This window comes from Zonotrichia leucophrys, chromosome 4, assembly GCF_028769735.1.
Source record: "Zonotrichia leucophrys gambelii isolate GWCS_2022_RI chromosome 4, RI_Zleu_2.0, whole genome shotgun sequence".
In the NCBI taxonomy this organism is placed as follows: domain Eukaryota; kingdom Metazoa; phylum Chordata; class Aves; order Passeriformes; family Passerellidae; genus Zonotrichia; species Zonotrichia leucophrys.
In genome coordinates, this window is record NC_088173.1 from 43,271,755 (window position 1) to 43,292,733 (window position 20,979).

Below are 20,979 nucleotides of genomic sequence, written 5' to 3' on the forward strand. Positions count from 1 at the left end.
CACGGGCGATGACCCCACGGGGCCGTGCCACGGGGGAAGCCGCTCTAGGGGCGGGATCGTTCTGGCGGGCAGGGCCGATGTCACCGATGATGCCGAGCCGGGGGCGGTGCCGGCGCTCGGGGCAGCCCCGCCCGGCCCTGCGCAGCCACGCGGCGGTGCCGGCCCTTTGTTCCCGGGGGTCCGCGGCCGCCGGGAGGCGGCGGGAGCTGCGTCCAGCAGGATGCCATGGGGAACTGCTGGGCGCAGTGGTGCTGCGGGCTGTTCCTGCGGAGGGATGCCGGCCGCATCCAGCGCGGCGGAGGGTGAGCAGCATCCAGCGCCGCTGCCCCTTTCCCCTCCCCGGGGCGGGGAGGTGCCGGGCCCGCCGGCTCCGCCTTCCCCGTGGGGCACCGGGGGTGGCGGGGTGGGCAGGGATGCGGGGTCCGGGCTCCTTGGCGTGCCGGGGGCATGGATGGAGGCGCCGGGAGCCCGCCGGGCTCGGTGCGGTTTTTGTGCGGTCGGGGCTCATGCGCTTCCAGGGTCAGCGGCTCCTGAGCCCCGGTGTTTTTCCGGCAGGAGGTGCCCAGAGAGGGTTTTCAGGTCAGTTGTCAAAAGCCTTGCAGGCGGCCGTGCTGGTGGGAGCGATGGAAAAACACCCGGTTTTCTGCAATGTGATCTCGTCCTCGCCGTGAGTCAGAGGCTGAGCCGCTGCTGGGATAAATCAGGAGCAGAATGGTTCGGATGAACTCATGTCTGTTGCAGAATGGTTCCGAGGAATCCTTATCTCTTGGAAACGTGCGACAACCTGTTTCATTCTGCCACAAGCAGTTCACGGAAAAGCACAGTGCAAACAGGGCTTTTCCCATATCCTGGCCGGCTCTGGATACCTACACATCACTTATTTTTGATGTGTGGGATAGAAATCGCTCTCAGCAGATATGCTGGGCATTTTACATGATGCAAGCTCGTGGCCTCTTGCTTCACACCCGCTCTGGCAGGCGAGTCTCACCTTGCAGAGGAGCTGCTTCTCAGAGGCAGGGGTGAAAAACCAGGGCAGTGCATGTAGAGGATACCTGCTTGTATTTTTAGTGCTCCGCCAGAGGGGATGGGAACACCTCCGATGCCTTGACAGCTGGCACTGAAGTAGCACTTTGTTGTGCTTTGAGAACGCCAGGCAGTACTTGAAAGCTTCTTCCTGCACAACTTGAAAGCTTCTCCTTCCTGTGTGTTTTGCTGAGTCTCCTTCCACAGGCCAATACCCCTTTTTTCAGCAAATCTAGTGACAATTTTAGTGACAAAAAATTTAGTGCCAATCCCTGCATCTGTTAGTCCAATACCAGGCTGTCCTGGCCAGTGAAACAAATCTTCCTGCCCGCTGCTGTGTTGTCTAGTTGTTCAGGTGTTGCACAACCTGCAGTGAAAGTCTGAGGCATATAAAATGTACAGAGGACTGCTGGCCTCTGTGCTTCAGATCAGATTTGTTTTCTGGGTGTGGTGGTAGTTTACAGAGCAGTGTCACAGTGCTGAGGTTATTTTCCTTCCACTGAGCAGGGAATTCTGTTAAAACCAAAACTGTAAAATGCGGTGCACTATAAAGTTTGCAAGTTAGATTGATATCACCTTGTCCATGTTTGGCTGTTTCTGGAACACCATAATGTAAAAATGTAGCTTATCAACTTAATGATTACTTTAATCACTCATATCCTCCCCCAACCCCAGCTTCTTTATTTTAAGATGCTCCAAGATTTGCCTAATTAAACTACTGAGTATAGAATTTTTAGTAAGTTTCAATATCCTGGAATATTGTAAGTTGCCTTTGCTTGGAATTGTGCTGCTTTATATATATCTATATATGGATGGAGTATGTGTATGTATATATATATATATGTATGTAAAGTTGGTCTCTTTAATACTTCAGATCTTGGAAGATTAATTTGACTGTCTCTATAAGTCCTGTGACCTGTCAGCTGAGTTGTTTTCTCCAGCAGCTATCCAACCAAAAGTCTTAGAAAACTATGGAAAAGCAGGGCTTAAAGGAAAATTATAAAAGGTGTAAACGTGTTCATAGGTTTCTGATTCTTCACTTGAAGTTCTGTGCAGGGGTGAAGCTGATGGGTCTTCTGCTTGTGTCCCTAATGACCTCAGGCTTCCATGGTTGCCTTGCAAGTGGCCTTTCCTCTCTGGTTTCCCAGCAGTGAATCCTCTGGAAAAGGTTCTTTAGTGGCAGGAAAGGTTGTGCAACAAGGAACCAGTGGGCAGAGCAACAAGTTGCCAGGGGAGACGCTCCCTAAAGTGGCTTCCAAAGAAAAATGAGATGGAGATGAAATCTGATATAGTTAAAATAATTCAGGCTTTGGCTGGTGTGTTGCTTTTATTATTGTCACAGTGTTGGTGTTGGTTGCAAGTGCTGAAGGATCTTTTCGTGCAAGTAGAGAAATCCCTGAGGCCCTGCTTTATTCCTTGTACCAGTCAGCACTTGCAACTGGAAACCCTGGCTTTGGAAACAGTTCGATGAAATGGATGTTGCACTGAAGAGTGTTTATGTTAGAATGTTCTTCTGGACCGTGGCCAAACCTCCTTGGCTAGGTAAAAATGTATTCAGGGAACTTAACACTGTGTCAGGTTTGTAGAGGGCAGGGCTAACTGTCCCCTGTAAAATAATTCAAATAAAATAGGAAGAATTCTAAATAAAAATCAGGGAAGAAACCAATTCCCTGTATAAAATTAGAGTGTGAATTTAATTTTTTATTTTAGTTTAAAAGTATTGCCTTGACCTCTTACTGGATATTTTTCCTTGAGGCTCAGCCTTCTGGATGTGCCAAGCTGTCAAAATAAAATGTATTGTTTAGCATTGATGAGGTGCAAGATACAGGAAAGAGTTAAGTGCCATGGTGAGCAACAGCATTTTCAGAAATTGCCTGGAACAATGGTTTTTTTTCCAGGAAAAACATATTAAAGGGATTGCAGAACGTGCTAATAGTCTGTAAATGTCAAGTCCAGCATCCTGACAAGTGATTTCATCTCACAAGGGTTGTAGTTTTCCCCCCAGTTCTACAGAAGGCATTTCCATGCTTTTGCCTCTCCCTGCTGTAGTTAATAAGTCAATGTGATAAATACATGAAGCTTTTGTTGTTATTTTATAGTTAACATATTTTAAAATCTGTTTTACATTCTCAGGTTCATTTACCTTCTGCTGTGCATGGAAAAGTCTTTTGCAGTCTAACTGTAAACTTATTTTTCCAGATCCAAGTATTTTAGAACATGTTCAACAGGAGAACACTTCACTATAGAGGTAAGCACTTACATTTCTAGCTATTTAAGAAAAAGTGGGAAAAGCTGAATCCTGGCAATGCCTTTAACACTTTCTGCAGTTTATGAACACTGAAATATTCTGGGATATTCCAGCCCAGATTTGGGTTACCTTATAGTTTGTGGTATTTGTAGTCCACAGAGGTCCTTTTCCAACCTCCAGATTTAAATCCTTTTTGCCAAGGGTAGTGTAAGGTTAACCAGGAATAACCTGGTTTACTTTCCCTGAGTGTTCTGCAAGTCCTGGGTCAGCCAGATTGCCCCCATTACTGAGGATAACATTAATTATTGTAGGTAATGCTTGGGATGTCCAGAAAGTTGTGTACAGAGGGGGAAATCTGTTGTGCTACAGAAGAGTGAGTTTGTGCAGCTTAGAATGCTTCTTTTTTAATTAGGACTCTTCTCCTGTTAGGAAGAGAAACATTGCTAAGAAGGTCCACCTCTAAAAATAAAATTCCTCTCAAAGTAGGGTTACAGTCCCACTGTTAGAACTGCAGTGGTGTTTTTACAAGACACATAAAATATGCAATCATACTTGCTCTATGTGTCTTTAGTGATTTGTTATATTGAGTTGTGAAAACGATTTATTTATTTTCCTCTGCAGTTTGAGAACCTGGTGGAAAGTGATGAGGTGAGTACCTGGGGCATTATGTGAAAGCTGCTTGTTCAAGCCTTAAAATGATTCCAACATCTGCATCTTCCTCCTGCTTTAAGCTGAGCAGTAGACTTAAATCACAGGGTTGTGGGTTGTTTTTTTTTTTCACTTTCTGTTTTCCTTGTGCTAGGGGTATGAATTTAAGACTTTGGATAAAGATCTAAGAGATTGGTTTTGGGGAGTATGGGAAATAACCCATTAAGGAAGGGGGCACGATGGACTTTGGGAAGAAAGAAAAGAAGAGGTGTGAGGAAAAAGAGTGTTTGGGGAGACTCAAAGGAGAATTTGCTGCTGGTATAACTCTTGCATAAAACTCAGCAAGTGCCCTCAGTCTGAGAACAGAAATGGACTTGGGTTGCTTTGCTAAGGGAAGTTCTGGAAGTGCTCTGTCTTTACAAAAAAACAGACTTTTTTATTTATTTTAACAGGGGGAGAGCCCAGGAAGCAGTCACAGGTAAGACTTTGAGACTGAGGACCTCTCCTTCCCTTTGCTGTCCCACTGGTAACACTAAACAAAACAGAGTAAGGGAGAAACAAGGGACAAAAACAAGTAAGGAAAAAAAAAGTGAGGTTAGGACTGCAGTGACAGTAATGGTTCTGTTCCAGTAGTTCTGTTAGCAGGGATGGTTCTGAAAATATGCTTTCTGTAAAGATATAAATTATAAATAATATATATTGTGAGAGCAAGGAGAGACAGCAGTGTCCTGAACAAGCTGGAGCTTTCAGGAGGAGCAGGCCACAAGCAGAGCCTGTTGGATGTGCATTAAAGGACTGGTCAGGACAGACCACACAGATATGTCAAAGTGCAAATAAAGGGTTGTCATGCATGAATAATGGATGGAGGTTTTTTGTGTTTCCCCAGGCCTCTGACTGAGGAAGAAATTGCAGACCTGAAAGAGAGACACTACGACTCCATTGCTGAGAAGCAGAGGGTTGTTGATCTGAAGCTTCAGTCAGAGGTAAATGTTCACAGTGAGAGTACAAATGGTTTTTCCTCCAAAAATGTTAGGATCAGCCATGGACACCAGGAGATTCCACTCACATGGAGCAATTGGGTTTTGTTCAGCAGTTTGTATTTTTTAGCCTACAAGGTGCACAAATTCCTTGTTTTTAACAGTCTCTTAGCTGAAAAAATGGAATTAATAGGCTGGGTTTCTGACCAGGATCTCTTAAATTGGACCCTTTTTTCAGTGCAAGACCAAATGGGAAATATTCTTGATTCAACTTTTCCTGTGTTGAATTTTCTCCACAACTTTCTTAAGGGAAAAAACCCCACATAATTTGTTATTCTGTTTTAGTGCTGCTGCACTTAATGGAATATGAAGTGGAATACAATGTAGAGCTTGGGTGAACTTTGATCTAAAGTGCCAGTGAACTATGGAACTGAAAATCTTTAAATCTTTTGCTGTGCAGTCCATAATAAAATAGAAAACAGCATTGCAGCATATTATAAGTTCACTAATAATAAATGTTTTCTCAGTAGTTACCTAAATTTCTTGGGCTGTTTGCGTGCGGGGAGGGAAGCTGTTAAACCCAGTTAATGCTTAAGCTGCAGTCAATTTTGTTTTGTTTTGCTTTTCTAGCTGCTTTTCTTTTGTTTTCTTGCACTTTTGGCTTTAATAATAGGAAGATAGATAGGTTCTGCTTTTGTTAACCATTACTGTTTTGTTCATACACAGTTAGCCTTACAAGAGGAGAAGTTAAGACTAGAAGAGGAGGCTTTATATGCTGCACAACGTCAAGCAGCCAGGGCAGCAAAGCAGAAAAAGCTCTTGGAGGTGAGGGGAAAAAGACCCCAATATTTATGAGAGCCTCTGTCCTGTCCCTATGTATGCAGACTTCCCTGATACCCTTTCCATCTCAGGAGACCTGACAAGGAGGTGGCTTTGGCTTGCAAAGTAGAGAAAGAAGTACAAGATTTGGAAGTGCAGCTGGTTGGAGCAGCTGAAAATCACCATAATTGTTTGAAACAGTTTCTGTCACCGAGTAGAGATTTTGAATGAGCTATAATTTTAATCTATAATTAGCTTCACACTCTTCTTATATAATATGTAGAAGTTACTGATCTTAAATGTAAAAATGATCTGTGGTGTCTTTTGGGTAAAAAAAAACCCTTGAAATTGAGCACATGTTTAATTTAGGCATCATTTAGATTTGTAAAATGTACTTTTTATATTTGTGCACTGTATTGCTCCTTATCTTTGTGTTCTGTATTGACCCTGCTCTGGAGTACTCATCTAATTTCTGTGTCACTAAGTATAGCTCTCCTTTCACATTTCTTTCTCTCCCCTTGCCATTTGGTGTGGGAGGGTTAATTCTTTCTGACCTTTTTGCCTGCTTTTTTTTCCTTACCACTTATGATCTATAGAAAGCCAACAAAAGTAGATTTTTTTTAAAGTGGCGTTAACTGGTTTTTATAGAAGTTCTGTGCAAGAAATGCTGTATTTCTTGTCTTTCAGTATTTTTAATATGCATTTCTTTTAGTCAGGAACTAAGACAGAATGGGTTGTAGAGATTTTAATTTCCTCTTGGTGTAAAATTAGTACCACTTATCTCCTGCTCAAACAGCCTCCTCAAAACTCATAAGGATTATAAGGATTTTAAGGAAGAGTTTTTGTCCAGATATGCATCGAGCACTTAGCCCTTCTGGATAAACTGGAAGCTATTTTGGAATGCATCACTCATCTCCCTGCTGGTTGTGGGCACAAATGGGAAAATGGCTTTTTCCTTGGAAGTGTGGCCTCTCTCAAAGCTCATTTGGCTTGCTGATGTTGCCCTGCTAAATGTCAGGGTCTGTAACAGCAGGGAATTTTAATGTGTGTGTGTCCAGGAACTGGCAGTGCTGGATAGTGGGATGTGACCCGGCAAAACAGGGAGATAATCTAAATTGGGCATTATGTGGGTATAGGAATCCTGAAAGAAAACGGTTGTGTGTGTCAGTAATTGATTTTGACAGATTTGTTGACTGTGTTGTGCCAAATTTCTGTCTGTTTCTCTCTCCGTTCTTGAATCTTTTCACCTCTAACCACCACAAAGTGATATTTCTGCTTCCACTTTTTTTCTCAGCACTCCCCATTTGCACATTTCCACCGGCAATTATTATAATTTAAACATCCAGGATGCAAAGTGTGCCAGAAAACAACCCCACCATCATCCTCCTGGGACTGGAAAACACAAGATCCAGTGCAGTTACCTCCCCACACCCAAAGCAAAGAGCAGCTCTCAGATGAAGTTGACATTAGCAGAGTTATTAATACTTTTGGCCCTGCAAGGCAGCGATGCTGTTATTAATATAGATGAAGCACTTAGTGCTGATGGAGACAGCCAGAGGAGATGGCAGCACTGCTTTGCACAGGGATGAAAGGATTTGTAGGAGATATTTATCTTTTAAATGGCAGGGTGGCTCTTCCTGGGCACGGAGCAAAAGAAATCCAACATCACCCAGGTGTTAGTTGTGCACAGAAAACACTTTAAGAAGACAGCAGACAAGACAGGTGCAGTCCTGACTGAGGTTTCTAAAAACTGATGGGTTTTTTGGGGGGTGCATAAAATAGGGTAAAGTGTTAAGAGCTCTGTTTTGAATGTTCAGCTTTTTCAATTATTTGCTTCTCTTAATAGCAACGTAGGCAGCACAGGATAACACAGCAGAGAGCACATGCTGTTAACAATGGAGAGTTCCAGAGGTAAGAGAACAAACTTTATTCCTGATAACTCACAGTCCTCACTGTCTGTAGCCCTGTTCCTCATCTAGAAAGCTAGAGGGTATTTTGGGTTAATTCTGCTTGTTGCTGGAGTAATTAGACTGCTGCATACAGTGCTACTCCCAGCTGCTAACAGATATTTACACAAAAAATCCATTTTGTGGTTTATTTTAGAAAGGTGTTTATATGTAAAATCAGCTAACATAAAGTATTTTTTATTGTTCAGGGCCCTGTTTTTTTAAAACATAATAGAAACACACTATTTAAATGGTTTATAGAGTCTGCCTGTTCCTTCATTAATATTCTTAATTTTATTTATTTATTTATTAAATATTTTATGTATTTATTTATTTTAAGTCTCTTTATTCCCACCTCCCATGTTCGATGGTGGTGGTGGGAAAAACAAGCTTTAAAAAAGTGGAGAAATTTACACTGGAATGGTGTTTGTAGAAAAAGTTCATGCACAGAAAGTAAGGGGGGCAGGAAGAATTTTGCTATGAAAGCACATTTAGAATAGGAGCTGAGAAAACTGAGTAGGAACTGGCCAGATTTTAAAAACAAAGGACTGCAGGAGCAGGGTTTGAATTCATCATTTAAAAAAATGATCTGAAAATTATGGAGATTTTATCTAAAGTGATGAAGAGAGGGGAGGAGTTGTTTTGAGTTAATTAATTAATTTTTAACTAAAAATACTAATAAAAATTGAGCAGAAGCACAGGCTGGGAGAGGATGCGTGAACAGGAACAGAAAGACATTTTGCAGATGATTTTATAAATCATTTAGTTCAGTGTTTACATCCTTTGTAGCAGAGCTGGGGGCATGTGGATTAACATATTTTTGATGGCAGCCCTGGAGGTTTCTGAAGCTGTAAAAAATTGTGTTCTTGCAGCTGTGTGGCAGAGGAGGACCTCGATCCTTTCCTGAGGAATACAAAATTCCAGTATGAAGCTTTCCGAAGCAGCAGTAAGTCTGCCTTTCCTTAGGCACATCTCTGAATGTTGAGGGGCCCTGAGGGGCACAGAGTGCTGCTTCTTGTTCTAGATAAACACAGATTATTTCTAGTTTTATGTTTACACACACAAATATGAAATGTGCATACATGTATCTGTAATTGAAACATCTGACAATTTTTTTATCTGATAAATAAGAGATAGTGGTGAACATTTCTTGTAAAACCAGTTGAAGATGCAGATGTGTGTTTATAGCTTTTTTTTTTTAATCATCCCTTGGCAATGTAATTAGAATCATATTAATGTTTAACTTCTTTCCTAATGACGTGCAAGAGGTGAATTTGGCTGCCTGTACTAAAAAATTCCATCATACCAGTTTAGAGAACAACAATCTGATAAGCTTTCATCTGTTAGTTTTGGTGACAGTATGTGACAACCACTAAGGTGGAAGACTGATGGCTGTGTGAGTAGTTTAGTTTTTTGGGGAGGAGAGGCTTGATTTGGTTTTTTTTACAGGTCTTCATTAAGTTCAGCTTACAACTTATTAAATTCCTTTCTAGTTGTAATTAGGCAATATCTCAGTGATACTGACTATTAATAAGCTACTGATTACTCTTTGAACTGATGAAGTACTGATGAAGTACCTTTTCCAGCATGCCTGAGGTTTAAATGGCCACAAAGCACGATGAAAGCTTAATTTAAAATTTTACTTTTGCATGTTTAACCTGAAATTCAAGTACATTTACAAATTAAAAATACATTATGGGTTTTTTTTTTTTAAATAGGGCTTTCATCTGATGCCACAGTGCTGACACCCAACACAGAGAGCAGTTGTGACTTGATGACCAAAACCAAATCAGTGAGTGGGAATGATGACAGCACCTCCTTGGATTTAGAGTGGGAAGATGAAGAAGGTATTTATCCTGAATTTCAGCTTCATCCTGAACCCAAAAGTTAAAGATCTTGTCATTTTAAGCTGTGCTCATTGTAAATTTGTCATTTTCAAAAGGGAAGGTGATTTTAAACTTGTTTCTCATGGAGTTTCTGACAAGTTTGTAATGGTTAAACTGTAAATTATTTTTACTGAGACAAGTTCTTTATTTTTGATAAATGTGGAGATAACCCTACTAAATGAATTCATTTATTAGGATACTCCAATGGATAAATGAATTAATTTCCCTGCATTTTGTGGAACTGACTTGTAAACTCCTGACAAAAGTAATGGTGAAGAAATGCTGCCCTCTCGTGAGCCAGGAGCAGAAGGAAGAACTTGTTCTTCCTTTCAAAATGTGGTGGTTGGTCAGGAGTCTGACTTCAGTATTTTGGGAAAAACCCAAAATTATTATTATAATTATTATTATTACTGGCACTGTAACGTTCACTGGGAACTTGGATCTGCATTCCAAGGAGTATCCCAGCAATGATACAGCAGGAACATTGCTGCTGTTACAGGTGTTTTCTGCACACAGTATTCCTCTTTTGTTCACTAAACCTGCAAAAACTCTTGGTTGAAAGTTTATCCAAATCGTTGAGACCTTGGCTGTCAAAAGGCTCACCAAAAATAAGCAAGGGTTTGTTTTGTTTGTTTTTTAGCCAATCTGATAGGTGATTAACATCTGTAATTACTGACAAAATCAGTGAAATCTTAGATGTAGCCCCACATTTCTCTTCACAGAGAAAAGCAAGGCACAATTCTTCCCAATATCCTTATCATTTTCTGTGCCTGTGTTTGTGCCAAAGTAGAATGCAATATAGAGATTGAGACCTTGGCTATTGAAAGGCTCACCAAAAATAAGCAAGGGTTTGCTTATAGGTGATCACTGATAGGTGATTAATGTCTGTAATTACTGACAAAACCAGTGAAATCTTAGATGTCTTTGAGCAGTGCCCAGAACCTTATTTTGTGTGGAATTAAACAAACTAAAGACCTTTTCTAGACCACTGAATTTGTCTTTTCCTAGACCACCAGTATCTGTCCATATTCTACCTTCGTTTCTCCTGGCAGAAACATAAAAGTTAGGTGAAACTCGCGTGTTTCCTGTGTGTGTGTGTGTGTTGGGAAGGATGAAAGTTTGACAAGGAAGTCTCACAGATATGTATGCTTAGCAGAAAGATTTTTAAATGTTGAGTCTGATCAAGGAATAGAGATGGAAGCAAGTTTTGATATAGAAGAAAAGAATTGCTGAGCCAGTCTTGCTGGCTAACCAAGGATGTTAGTTGGAAGGGGTTTTTATGGCTTAAAGCAAAGGATAAACCCACCTCAAACAAGAAGATGTTTTTACCAAGCAGAAAGATAACACAGGCAAACAAGTCAGAAAAGTTGCAAGTAGAAAAAAGGTCTCAGAATTTTCCACTGCAAGAAAACAGAAAAACAACTTGTAGCTTAAACTGTAATGTACTAACTTTTAGCGATTGCAGAATAGTAACATGAATATGGTAATTACAGGAGTTATGATAGGCTATAGATAGAAGTTAAGGTATAGATTGGTTCTACTTGTGAAAAATGCCAATCACTTGTTTTTAAAATTTTAAAAGTTTAATAGTAGTAAAATGGTTATAAAAATAGTAACACAATTAGAGTAATAACAATTTGGACAAATTTAATTAAGACAATATGAGACAATAAAAACAAAGAGTTACGGACAGTCTGGGTACCTTTTTCTGGCATCACAAGCCCGAAAAAGGACACCCCTGAACAGAGGATTAACCCTTAAGAACAACAGCCTGTTGCATATTCATACACCTCATACATGATGCATAAATTCTAATCCTAACAGCGCCTCCAAGGCGGGAAGAAGTTCGTTTCTTCTGATAAGAGGGCCATAAATTCTTCTTCTCTGAAAGATTCACGTGTCCCGTGGCTGCTATCTCACTGCAAGCCCTTGTTAAACAAAGCACCCTACATAGCATCGTTTCTATTTTAACAATTTTTATAACCTAAAACTATATTTAACACAGTACTTAAGAAAATTAATACAGCATTATTTTCTAACACAACACATATAATATTTATTTTAGTATTTGTGAAAAGCCAGTCATAAAATACATGGATTTTTCATATACTGCATTAAGATGCTCAGCAAAGAAAAGTATATAATGCACTGTAACCAAAACCAAAGGGTCTCCAGGGGCCTGCCTGCAGCTGGAGCTGACAGCTGTAGGCACAGCTCTGTCACCCACAACCCTGGACTGCTATAAGCTCTTAGACAGAATAAACTGCATTTTAGAGAGCCCCTGGAGTCCCACATCTCTCACTGAAGCTCTTCCAAAACGGCAGGCATGAACAGGATGGTCCCGGTGCGGGAGCGCTCCCGGACGGAGGAGGACATCCTGCGGGCGGCGCTCAAGTTCAACAGCAGGAAGCCGGGCAGCCACCCGGCCTCGGCCTCCGACGACTCCAACGGGCTGGAGTGGGAGAACGACTTCGTCAGCGCCGCCGCCGCCCTGGACGACAACGGCAACTCCGAGTACGCCGGCTTCGTGAACCCCGTGCTGGAACTGTCGGAGTGCGAGCGCCAGGACAGATAGTGCATCCCGCGTGTCCCCGGTGCTGCCAAGGGAACCGAACCCCCGAGGCCGCTCCGCTCTCTGTAACCTGCTCCCCTCTTCCTGACAGTCTGAATTCAGAACTAAGTGCAATTTTATCGTCTACCTTCTCCACTTTTGTGAAAACTGTTGTGGATATTTCTGGGTATCTGGATTTAATAGAAAATTATCTGCACTAAATTGGAGCTTCGTAGCTTTGACTTGTCTATATTTTAACTTGCCTTTTTTTTTCTGGATGATGTTTCTATTGATTTTGTTTTAAAATTCGTCGTTGGCCTAATATTTATCTCAGAAACAGTCGTCTATAATTTAATACAGTCCTCTTTAATTTAATACTTGAAGATAGAGAAATAATTTTTAAATATTTCTATTTCTGTGCTTTTTGACTTGCTCTTCAGCTATTTAGAGCTGCAAAACAAATTTTACACATGGCAAATCTGCAGATTTTCCCCTGTCTAGCTTGAAGCCTTTCTAGTCTTCTGTTGTCCTTTTTCCATTTATTTTATTTATTTAATTGCTTTATGCCAAGCACGGTTAACCTCAATGAACACAGTAAAACTCATCAGGTTAGGTAAGGTACTGCCTTGTATAATAATATGCCAGACTTAGTAAGCGTGTGCTAGGTAGAAAAGCAAAAATAAAATATAAATTCTCTGTATGTGTCAATGAAATGGGAATTTTAACCAGTGAAGAACTGGGAGGACCAAAGTCTTGTTTTCCCAGCCCCCCTGAACAGACCAACCTCTGTTGCTACATGGTCCTTAAAATCCTTCAGTTGTGGAAAATTTATAATTCCACTGGACCAGAACAATCATGGAAAAGCAACATCCAGTGAGCAAACAGGGAGGGATGATGGCTCTGCTGCTGGCAGGGTGGGAAGAACAAGAACCTAAAGACTGAATTTTTACACCTGCATTTTGAAAAGAAAGAAGAAAAAATCATGTTTTAACAGTGTGTTAAAGTGCTCTGCCTTTCCTGTGCCTCTCAAGTGGATGGTTAATCCTGCCAATACGGGCTGAAATCCAAGGAGGTGTTCAGTGACTGCACCGCTGCTGTCCTGTGCTGTGTGGTCTCCCCCAGTATTCCATGTCAATCTTACTTTTTAACAAAAGAGAACCTGCAAAGTACTTGCAGGTCTCAAGCTTTCCCCAAAGTTTCAAAGTAAAGCCATTCTACTCTGCCATTATTTTGTGCAGCTGTCTCGTTTTTCCAGGGGGAAAAGGGTGACAGGGTTTAACTTTGTTTTGGAGTAAAAAGAACACGTTGTGGTAAGTAACAAACCTGCTCTGTCAATCATCAGAACTGAATTTGTTGGTGAAAGCTGTGTGAAAAATGTGGTTTAGCTCATCTGAAGCCATGTGGAATATTTGGGTCGTTACTGTGTGGATAAGGAACAGAAATCCTGCACACTGGGATTAAATGTGTACAAGTAACCAGAGAGAACAGATAAATCCTGTTGGTAACATTCCATCTCTTCATTTCAGTTAAATCCTGTTGGTAACATTCCATCTCTTCAGTTGTAGCCACGTCACTGGAAATATTTTACTACCATTATTTACATTTGCAATACTTGTAATGAGCTTTAAAGACCTGTACACATCAAATGTATATGTTGGGTTTGGCCTAGGCTACTGCTGTGTGACTTCTCTTGGATATTTCTTTGTATAGCATATTCCTGTGGGAAGGAAGGCAACTTCCTCCACATGTAAATAACTTGTTTTTTACCTGCTGAAACTGTCTCCTCCCCTTCCCTGGTCACTGCTCCTCCTGGCCAGGGAACATGAGGTGACCTCATCCTGACCATGCCTTGAGGAATTAGCTGACAGTCCTGCCCTTGGGATGAACAAGCACTGAGGAAACAGGAGGCTGACTCCAGCTTTTTCTGTGATGGGCATGTTCTGTAGCCATGGTTGAGGATAACATTTGCAGAGCTCAGTGCACCACGCTGGGTGACTTTTGAAGTGATGCTCCATCTCTGGGTATTTGAGAGATGGAGGGATTCCACAAGCAGCTCAAGTGAAGCAGTTCCAGGGTACTGTAAAATGCCTATCTGTACAAATTCAAGAGTCATTAAAATTTTCAGCAAGTCTTACATTTGGCAGTGTGGTATCTGTTGCTGGGTTTGTGGCAGCCATGTCAGAGCCCTGCTGAATCCCACAGTGTCCCTTCTGGGGACCTGCTGCACAAGACCTGGGGAGTTTGGAGCATGGAGCCTTTCTCCTGTTGGAAATGAGCAGCTGTACCCACACCCTTTAAAGGCAAAATAACCTTCCTTGTGTAAATCACCTTCTGCTGGTCAGATCAATGTAGTGATAGGAGACAATCCATTTTTTAATATGCATTTTACACAACTGATTCTTTCCTCAGGTAAACACAGCTGAGCAAGTGATTGTTGTTTGGAAACCACAGCCAGCTTCCAAGAGTGGAAAACATGGCAACAAAGTAATTTTGTCACAGAGGAGATGAACAGGCAAATCCTGCATAAGCCTGTGTTTGAGTTTCATTGCCTCTCCCATGTGGCTTTCTCTCACTCGTGGTTGGTTGCCTTAATCCCAGCTGTTCCTCCCCTCAGTTATAATTATGGTTTTCTTGGAATGATTAATGCTGAAATGCATCCTAATATTCAGGGGTGATGAAGTGGGTAACTCCTATTCTTCCCCAGTGTGTCTTTCAAGCAAGCTAAAATCCTTGCCAAAATAAAAAAGCCAAACGCCAATGAAAAGCTGAGCCCCTGACAAAGAAAAACACGACTGAAACAATCTGAGAAATACTTAAAAGACCAGAAAATTATTAGAGAGGTTTGGGTAGAGGAGTAGAGGTAGAAAACTTCCTGGAAGTATTTAAGTAAATTCTTACCTTGGAGCCATGGCATCTTTGGAAAGCCCAGTGACAGTCTCTTATCTTGATGGTCCTGGAAATAATTTTATTCTCCAAAAATTCTTTTAGAGTGCAGCCATATAACAGAGCAAACCCTTACTAGGGAACAAAATGTATTTATTGCAAAATAATTGTGGATTTTTATAGACCATGATCATTGGTGCTACATGTTTGTCTACATCACAAGCAAAAGTAGTTAACTTGCAAAAAAAAAAAAAAAATATTCATTAAATAAGTGAAAATAAAAAAGAAACCTTGCTTTGAAGCTAATAAAAACATAAAAGGACAAAGTGTTTCTAAGTTGCAAAATCTGTGAAGTCACAACATAGGCTCGCAAAAAATACTGTTTGGGATTTGGTGTGCAAAGCAGAGCACAAAGTAAAATATGCAACAAGACACTGTGTCACCCCCTGCTTGGGACCAAAACCCTGCTGTGCTCGCTCTGTATTAGTGCCTGTTAAATATCCCTCCAAGGCACGTGGCCACAGTTCTGGGATTCTGTGGATTTGAGTGACCCCTTGTCTCCCACACCTTTCTGGGCATCAGAGAGCCCTCCGAGAAGGCAGTGTCAGGAATCCATTCCTGTGGAGGGAGCAGTGCTCTGGAATGCCTGTGCTGATAACAGCAAGTAAAGAAGACTGATGTGTGGCAGTCAGTGAGCACCACCAAGAACACTGGGCTGAGGTGAGAGCTGTGTGTGCTGGAGGCCAGAGAACCTGATCCAGCCTCCTTCTCCCCGCTAGCACATCTCGTTCTCATCAATCTCTGTGGGGCTTTTGCCTTGGCCAGGAGGAAAGGAAGGAGAAATGCCATTCTCAGGAACAGGCTGCAGGGATGGCAGGCACCTTTCTTGTAAGATGGGTGCTTCAGCCAAGTGCAAGTGAGTCTCAAAATAATCCACGGCCTCCCCTTCTTGAATCTCCGCCAGGACCTGGTATTCCCCAAAGCAGATGATGCACTTCCAGGGCAGGTCGATTTTGTTCAAGTAACCCAGCTCCGTTTGGTTGACGGTCAGCTTCGTTTTCTTGCTCAGGTTCTTGATCTCGAAGGCGTACTCGGAGCTGTGGAGCTTCCTGTAGAACTGCAGGGAGAACTGGATGCGGGAGACGCGCGTGTCCACCAGGCTGTAGCGGCACAGGCTGGAGTCGCGGCCAAACTTGGCCGTGTCGTCCGCCCGCAGCTGCTGCCGCCGGCAGAAATCCAGGCAGCGGAACATCATCTTCTCAGCCTGCCCGGGGTGGTAGAAGGTCAGGTGGAGGCACGTCACTGTCTCCTCTGTTTCGGCCTCCTCGAAGAAGCTCATGGCGAGAGGAGCCCTTGGAGCCAGGAGACGGCAAAACCACGGCACAGAGCGTCTGCAGAACCCAACAGATCAGTGTCAGCACTGGGATATTCCCTGTGCTCCTCTCCACTCACTGCACAGAACCTCCAGGCACCTGGAAGCTTCCAGATACGTGGAAGCACAGCAGCCACAGCTCACCGCTGCTTGCCAGCAAGCTCCTCTCGAGGCAGATTTATCTTTGCAGGAAATATGTCATTTAGCAGTTAGATCTGCTTGATAGGCTTAAAATGGGGTTAGGCAGAACTGGCTGGGCCTGTGTGCTCTGCTCTTTATCAAGAGACCTTTACCAACAGTCTGTCTGTAGGCAGTGATAATTCACATATTTATAAAGCATTCCTTGGGCTCTCCAAACTCACCTCTTGCACGGACAAAGTGTTTAGTGAGTGATGGCTGGGATAGCATAAAAAGTGAATTTAAGAAGTTGGACTGTCCATATGACCTAAAAGAGGAATTGTCACCACCTCTAGGTATTTCCCCATTGTCTGCTGGAAAATCCCAGCTCTCTGCTGCTCCAGAAGCACTAAAAAAATTTACTTTTCTTGGGTTTGGTAGTTTGTGTTGTTTTTTAAAGTTCTTTACGTTCAGCACAGAGACCACATACTTATGAAACAAATTCTGTTCCAAAGCCTGAGCAACTGCAGTGCATCCTAATAAAACCTGAGACAGCTCAGAAAAGGCTGCCATCTGCTTCTCTAAATGCAAGGCCAGTGTCTTTCCACACTAAAACTGAGCCTTGAAAAGAAAAGCCTTGCTATTTGAAAGCAGAAACCAGCAAATGAGTTCCCAGTTACTCACCAGGGAAACATGTGAACAGCCATTTAACTGGTATCACACAGTGCAGATGTTTCCACATCCAGACTGCAGTGAGTTTCCAGTGTGTCTCACACAGCTCTGGAGCTCACCAGCTCCATCCAGAGCTTTATGAGCAGCTGAATCATCACTGCCATGAAGTGATGATTGTGGTTTTTACACACTGCACCCAAACACCAAGCATAGTGCGTGGTGCTGTATCGGTGCATCGTTTTTTCTGCGTGAAACCTCAAAACTGCTCCCTTTGCACCTTTAACACAAAACCAGCCACAGTTCTGACACAGCAGCTCAGCAACCCCAGCTTGGTTACTGAAGCACGCTACAACAGCACAGATGATGAGTGAAACACAGAATTTCCAGCAGAGCTCCCTTTAAAACAACTAGGAAATATCATCTGTGCTTTTGGCAGGAATGCAGACAGACACCCTGATAGCAGGTTACTCCTTGGCCATCTGTGAGCCAAGCTGTGGTGGCACCATTGCCAGTCCCTCCTCCTTGTGGATTCCCCATCTCTCTCTGGGATGCTGGAAGCAGCTCTGTGGGCCAGGAGGAACTGTCCCCATGTCCAGCTCTGCCCTTCCTTGTTGTGCACCAGAAGGGGATATTACATGAGCTCATCTTTGGTGAAGGGGAAAACCACCGAGCACTTTCATTATGTTTGCAGTTCAGAGACACTTCTGTGCCTCACAACTTCAGTGCAAATTACTGAGTTTTACAGATGGCTACATTAACTAAAACACAAGAACAGCCTCCCACAGCTTCGGCAGCTCCCCCTGATGAACCTGGATCCCGGCAGCTCCCACAGAGCCCGCTCCGGATCCACGATCACCTCAGGCATCCATCCCCTCACGGCTGCCCGGTCCTGCCTCAAAGCTCACCGAGGTCGAGCACACTGAATATTCCTTAACGTAAATTGACGAGTTTCTACTTAAAAGGAGTTTCTACTTACTAGAGTGCATTGGCCAGGAGGAAGAAACCTTCTGTAGATTTCTCTGCAGCTCTAAGGCAGCCACTGCCCCGCTGTTGTCCGTCCCGGCACCGTGCTCTCACCTCATCATCCTCTCCTAGGGGACAGCGAGCGTCATCACCCCAACTTCCAGAGGCAGCAGAAGAGCGAGAAGCCCTAAGAATATGGGCTCCGGCTCCGAAGCAGGCTCGGTGCCACCTGCCCACCCCACAGCACGGCCAGCCCGGGATCTCCCGGACCGAAACCATGGGCACTGCCTGGCACATCCCGCCCCCTTCCTTCCCCTCACGGCCCGGCCGCCTCCTCACCTGCCGGGAGCGGGGCTCCGCCGGCCGCCGAGGGCTGCGGCGGCTCCTGACTCCCGGTGAGTCCTGAGGGGGCCGGCGGGAAGCGCTGGGGCGGGAGGAGCGGGAGCGGGAGGAGCCGGGACGGGCGGTGCTGAGGGCACCGCGGGGCGGGAAGCTCTGAGGGCTCGGTGGGGCCGGAAGTAGGACGACTTTAAAAATAAAGGAAGAAAAAAAAAAAAAAAAAAGAAAAATATTTAAATTATTTATTACAGTGGATAACTCTAAAGGAATAGCCACAGGTCTGTCCGGGGTCTCTGAGCGTGTGTTCAGAGCCGTGTCAGGGATCACAAGTCCACGGGCTCAGCTGTCAGACAAAATAATTCTGGTTTAACCCCCAGATGAACGCTTTGAGGAGTAAAACTCTTTGGGAAGCAGCGCACTGTGGGCATATAGCAGTTGACCTGATGATGTTCTTAAATTGATTCTTTTAAAATGTTTGGTTGTTTGCTCTAAGCAACCAGAGTTCAGGTTAATTGCACCTCCTTTGGGAAATAATGTTGCCCTGGCCGATGGTCTAAACTGATCTGAAAACTTTTCCTCACTTCTCTTTTTTTTCTTTTCCCTTTACAAATCCTGAGACAGCCTTGGATTTTTCTTTATCCAGCGGCTTGGTTTTCCATGTTCACCTGTGTTACCCTCTCAGCCCAGTACAAGTGGCGAAGTGAACCCTTTCCTTTTCCATCCTGATCCCAAACATTCCCTGTCCTCCCTTCCCTGTGCCTGCACTGCAAGGACTGAGGGCTTCTTTGCTTTGGCATGGGCCATCAAATTCTGCCTTATTTCATACAAACTGTTTTTCACTTGTGGGTTCTTTTCATATCTTCAACAAACAGGTCAATGACTTGTGGGTTGATAAATTCCCTTGTAGTTCATATGGAATAACTTTTATCTGTATGCAGTCTAATAGGGCTGTTCCATGGGCTTTTCTCCCTGACAAAAAAAAGGAAAAAAAAAAAAAAAAAAGGATTAAACTGTATTTTGCAAGAAGTTGTGCTGAAAAGCAGAGAAGAAAAACAGATTGTTCCAACTTTCTCCCAGAGTGAAGGCATTTTTTACAGCAGGCAGGGCTGGGTCTGTGTGCTCACACACAAGAAAAATGAAACACTTTGTTGCCTTCTGGAAAAGCCAGAATTGTGCAATCCTGCTCTTTATTGCATCTGTCGATGGTTATAATTCCTGTCAGCCCTTTGTTTCCGGAAACAGCCGAGTCCCAGGTCATCAGACAACTTTTCTGATGGGATTATTTTGATACTTGTATCTATTGAGGTATGTAAAGACCTTTCCCTTTTTCCCCTAGGATTGTGTAACGTCAAATTAGCTGCATATTCTTTATTGTTTTATGGTTTAAGTATAGCTCTGTGTGATTTTGTACAGGGGAGGGCAGGAACTGGATTTACAGCTTCTCTCTTCAATAAGTTTCTAGCCAGTTGAAACGCTGCCAGCTTCAGGAAAACAGCTCCAGGTTTGTCCTTGATGAGGGAAAGAAAAATATGGAGGCACTCTGTGCCTGTGGGGTTTTTGGGTGATCTTCCTGCTGAAATTCTTCTGTTCTGTAGTAGAGGTCATTCCAGCATTACAATAACTTCTTTTGGTTGAATTTTCTTTGGTCAAAAGCGAAACTGCAGATAAATGTGGTGTTTGGGCTGATTTAGTGTTTTCCAGGCTGGAAGACTGAGGTGGTTTTGCCGTGGCTGTGATGGTGTGTTGTTGTTCTGACAACTGATTCCTCTAAATTCAGAGCAAAATCCATAGATAAATCTGGGAAATGGAAAAATACCAGGAACTTTTATTTTGCTGCCAGTCCTAATTGGCTTAGGAAACAGGAGTCAGTGAGGGGAAATGTGCTTCTTTCTCTTTCTGGCATGTTCATGGTAGGTCAGAAGAGTTATAGGAAGTATAGTCTCTTAATCATCTGAGGGAGTGCTTATGAGTTGGGAATGCTGTGGTGACATTTCTTGGACACTTGGGAAAAAAGTCCTTTAAAGTTTTAGCCTTTTATGGCATAAAAGCCTTTCCAGACCAGTCTGAAACTTTCTCCTTGTCTCTGTATTGAAATTTACACAACCAAAGTTTCCTGACCCTGCTGAATCAGCAGGAAGTCTGGCCTGATTCCTGCTTGCTGAGATTTCCACAGTTCTGCCCTTCTCTCCTAAGGTCAGATTTTACACCTGGTTATCAAAACTGTCAATGTGGTGCTCAGATTTGCCTGTGGGTTCAGATGTAAATGTTGTGTGTGAGTATAATTCCCGTGGTTTTTTGGGCTCAGAAAGCCCAAGAAGAGTGCAGTAGGTGGGTGTCTGTCCCCTCCAGCCCTGTTTGCTGGCTTTCCCTGGTGTTAAATGCCTCACTGTGCTTGTCACCTGCCACACAAGCCTGGGCACAGTGCTGCTGTACCTGCCCTGTCCCGGGATGGCACAGGGGTGACCTGAATTTGTCCTGCCAAGTCCCTGAGGAGCAGCTGGGTGACAGCTGAGTGATTTGGGGCCATAAAGCCCA

General features: G+C 43.3%; 2 protein-coding genes across 3 annotated transcripts; one reads left to right on the forward strand and one right to left on the reverse strand.

The window, feature by feature from the left end:
* Window positions 1-121: 121 nt before the first annotated feature.
* On the forward strand, window positions 122-13,325 carry AP1AR (adaptor related protein complex 1 associated regulatory protein). Of its 2 annotated transcripts, XM_064711423.1 has the most exons (10): window positions 122-302; window positions 3,223-3,271; window positions 3,893-3,919; window positions 4,372-4,397; window positions 4,806-4,902; window positions 5,623-5,721; window positions 7,562-7,626; window positions 8,534-8,607; window positions 9,380-9,508; window positions 11,872-12,271. In XM_064711423.1, the coding sequence occupies exons 1-10, from the start codon at window positions 226-228 to the stop codon at window positions 12,120-12,122; spliced, it is 894 nt and encodes a 297-aa protein (XP_064567493.1). In that variant the 5' UTR covers window positions 122-225; the 3' UTR covers window positions 12,123-12,271. The 2 variants fall into 2 exon arrangements, with proteins under 2 accessions (XP_064567493.1, XP_064567494.1); XM_064711424.1 differs by lacking the exon at window positions 5,623-5,721 and having other exon boundaries at window positions 11,872-13,325.
* A 1,793-nt stretch (window positions 13,326-15,118) lies between these two features.
* Window positions 15,119-18,602, reverse strand: TIFA (TRAF interacting protein with forkhead associated domain). The gene is made up of 3 exons (XM_064711425.1): window positions 18,445-18,602; window positions 18,119-18,233; window positions 15,119-16,372 (listed from the first exon to the last, which is right to left on the reverse strand). Exon 3 carries the CDS (start codon window positions 16,318-16,320, stop codon window positions 15,757-15,759), a length of 564 nt encoding a protein of 187 aa, XP_064567495.1. The 5' UTR covers window positions 16,321-16,372; window positions 18,119-18,233; window positions 18,445-18,602; the 3' UTR covers window positions 15,119-15,756.
* Between the last annotated feature and the right edge of the window lie 2,377 nt (window positions 18,603-20,979).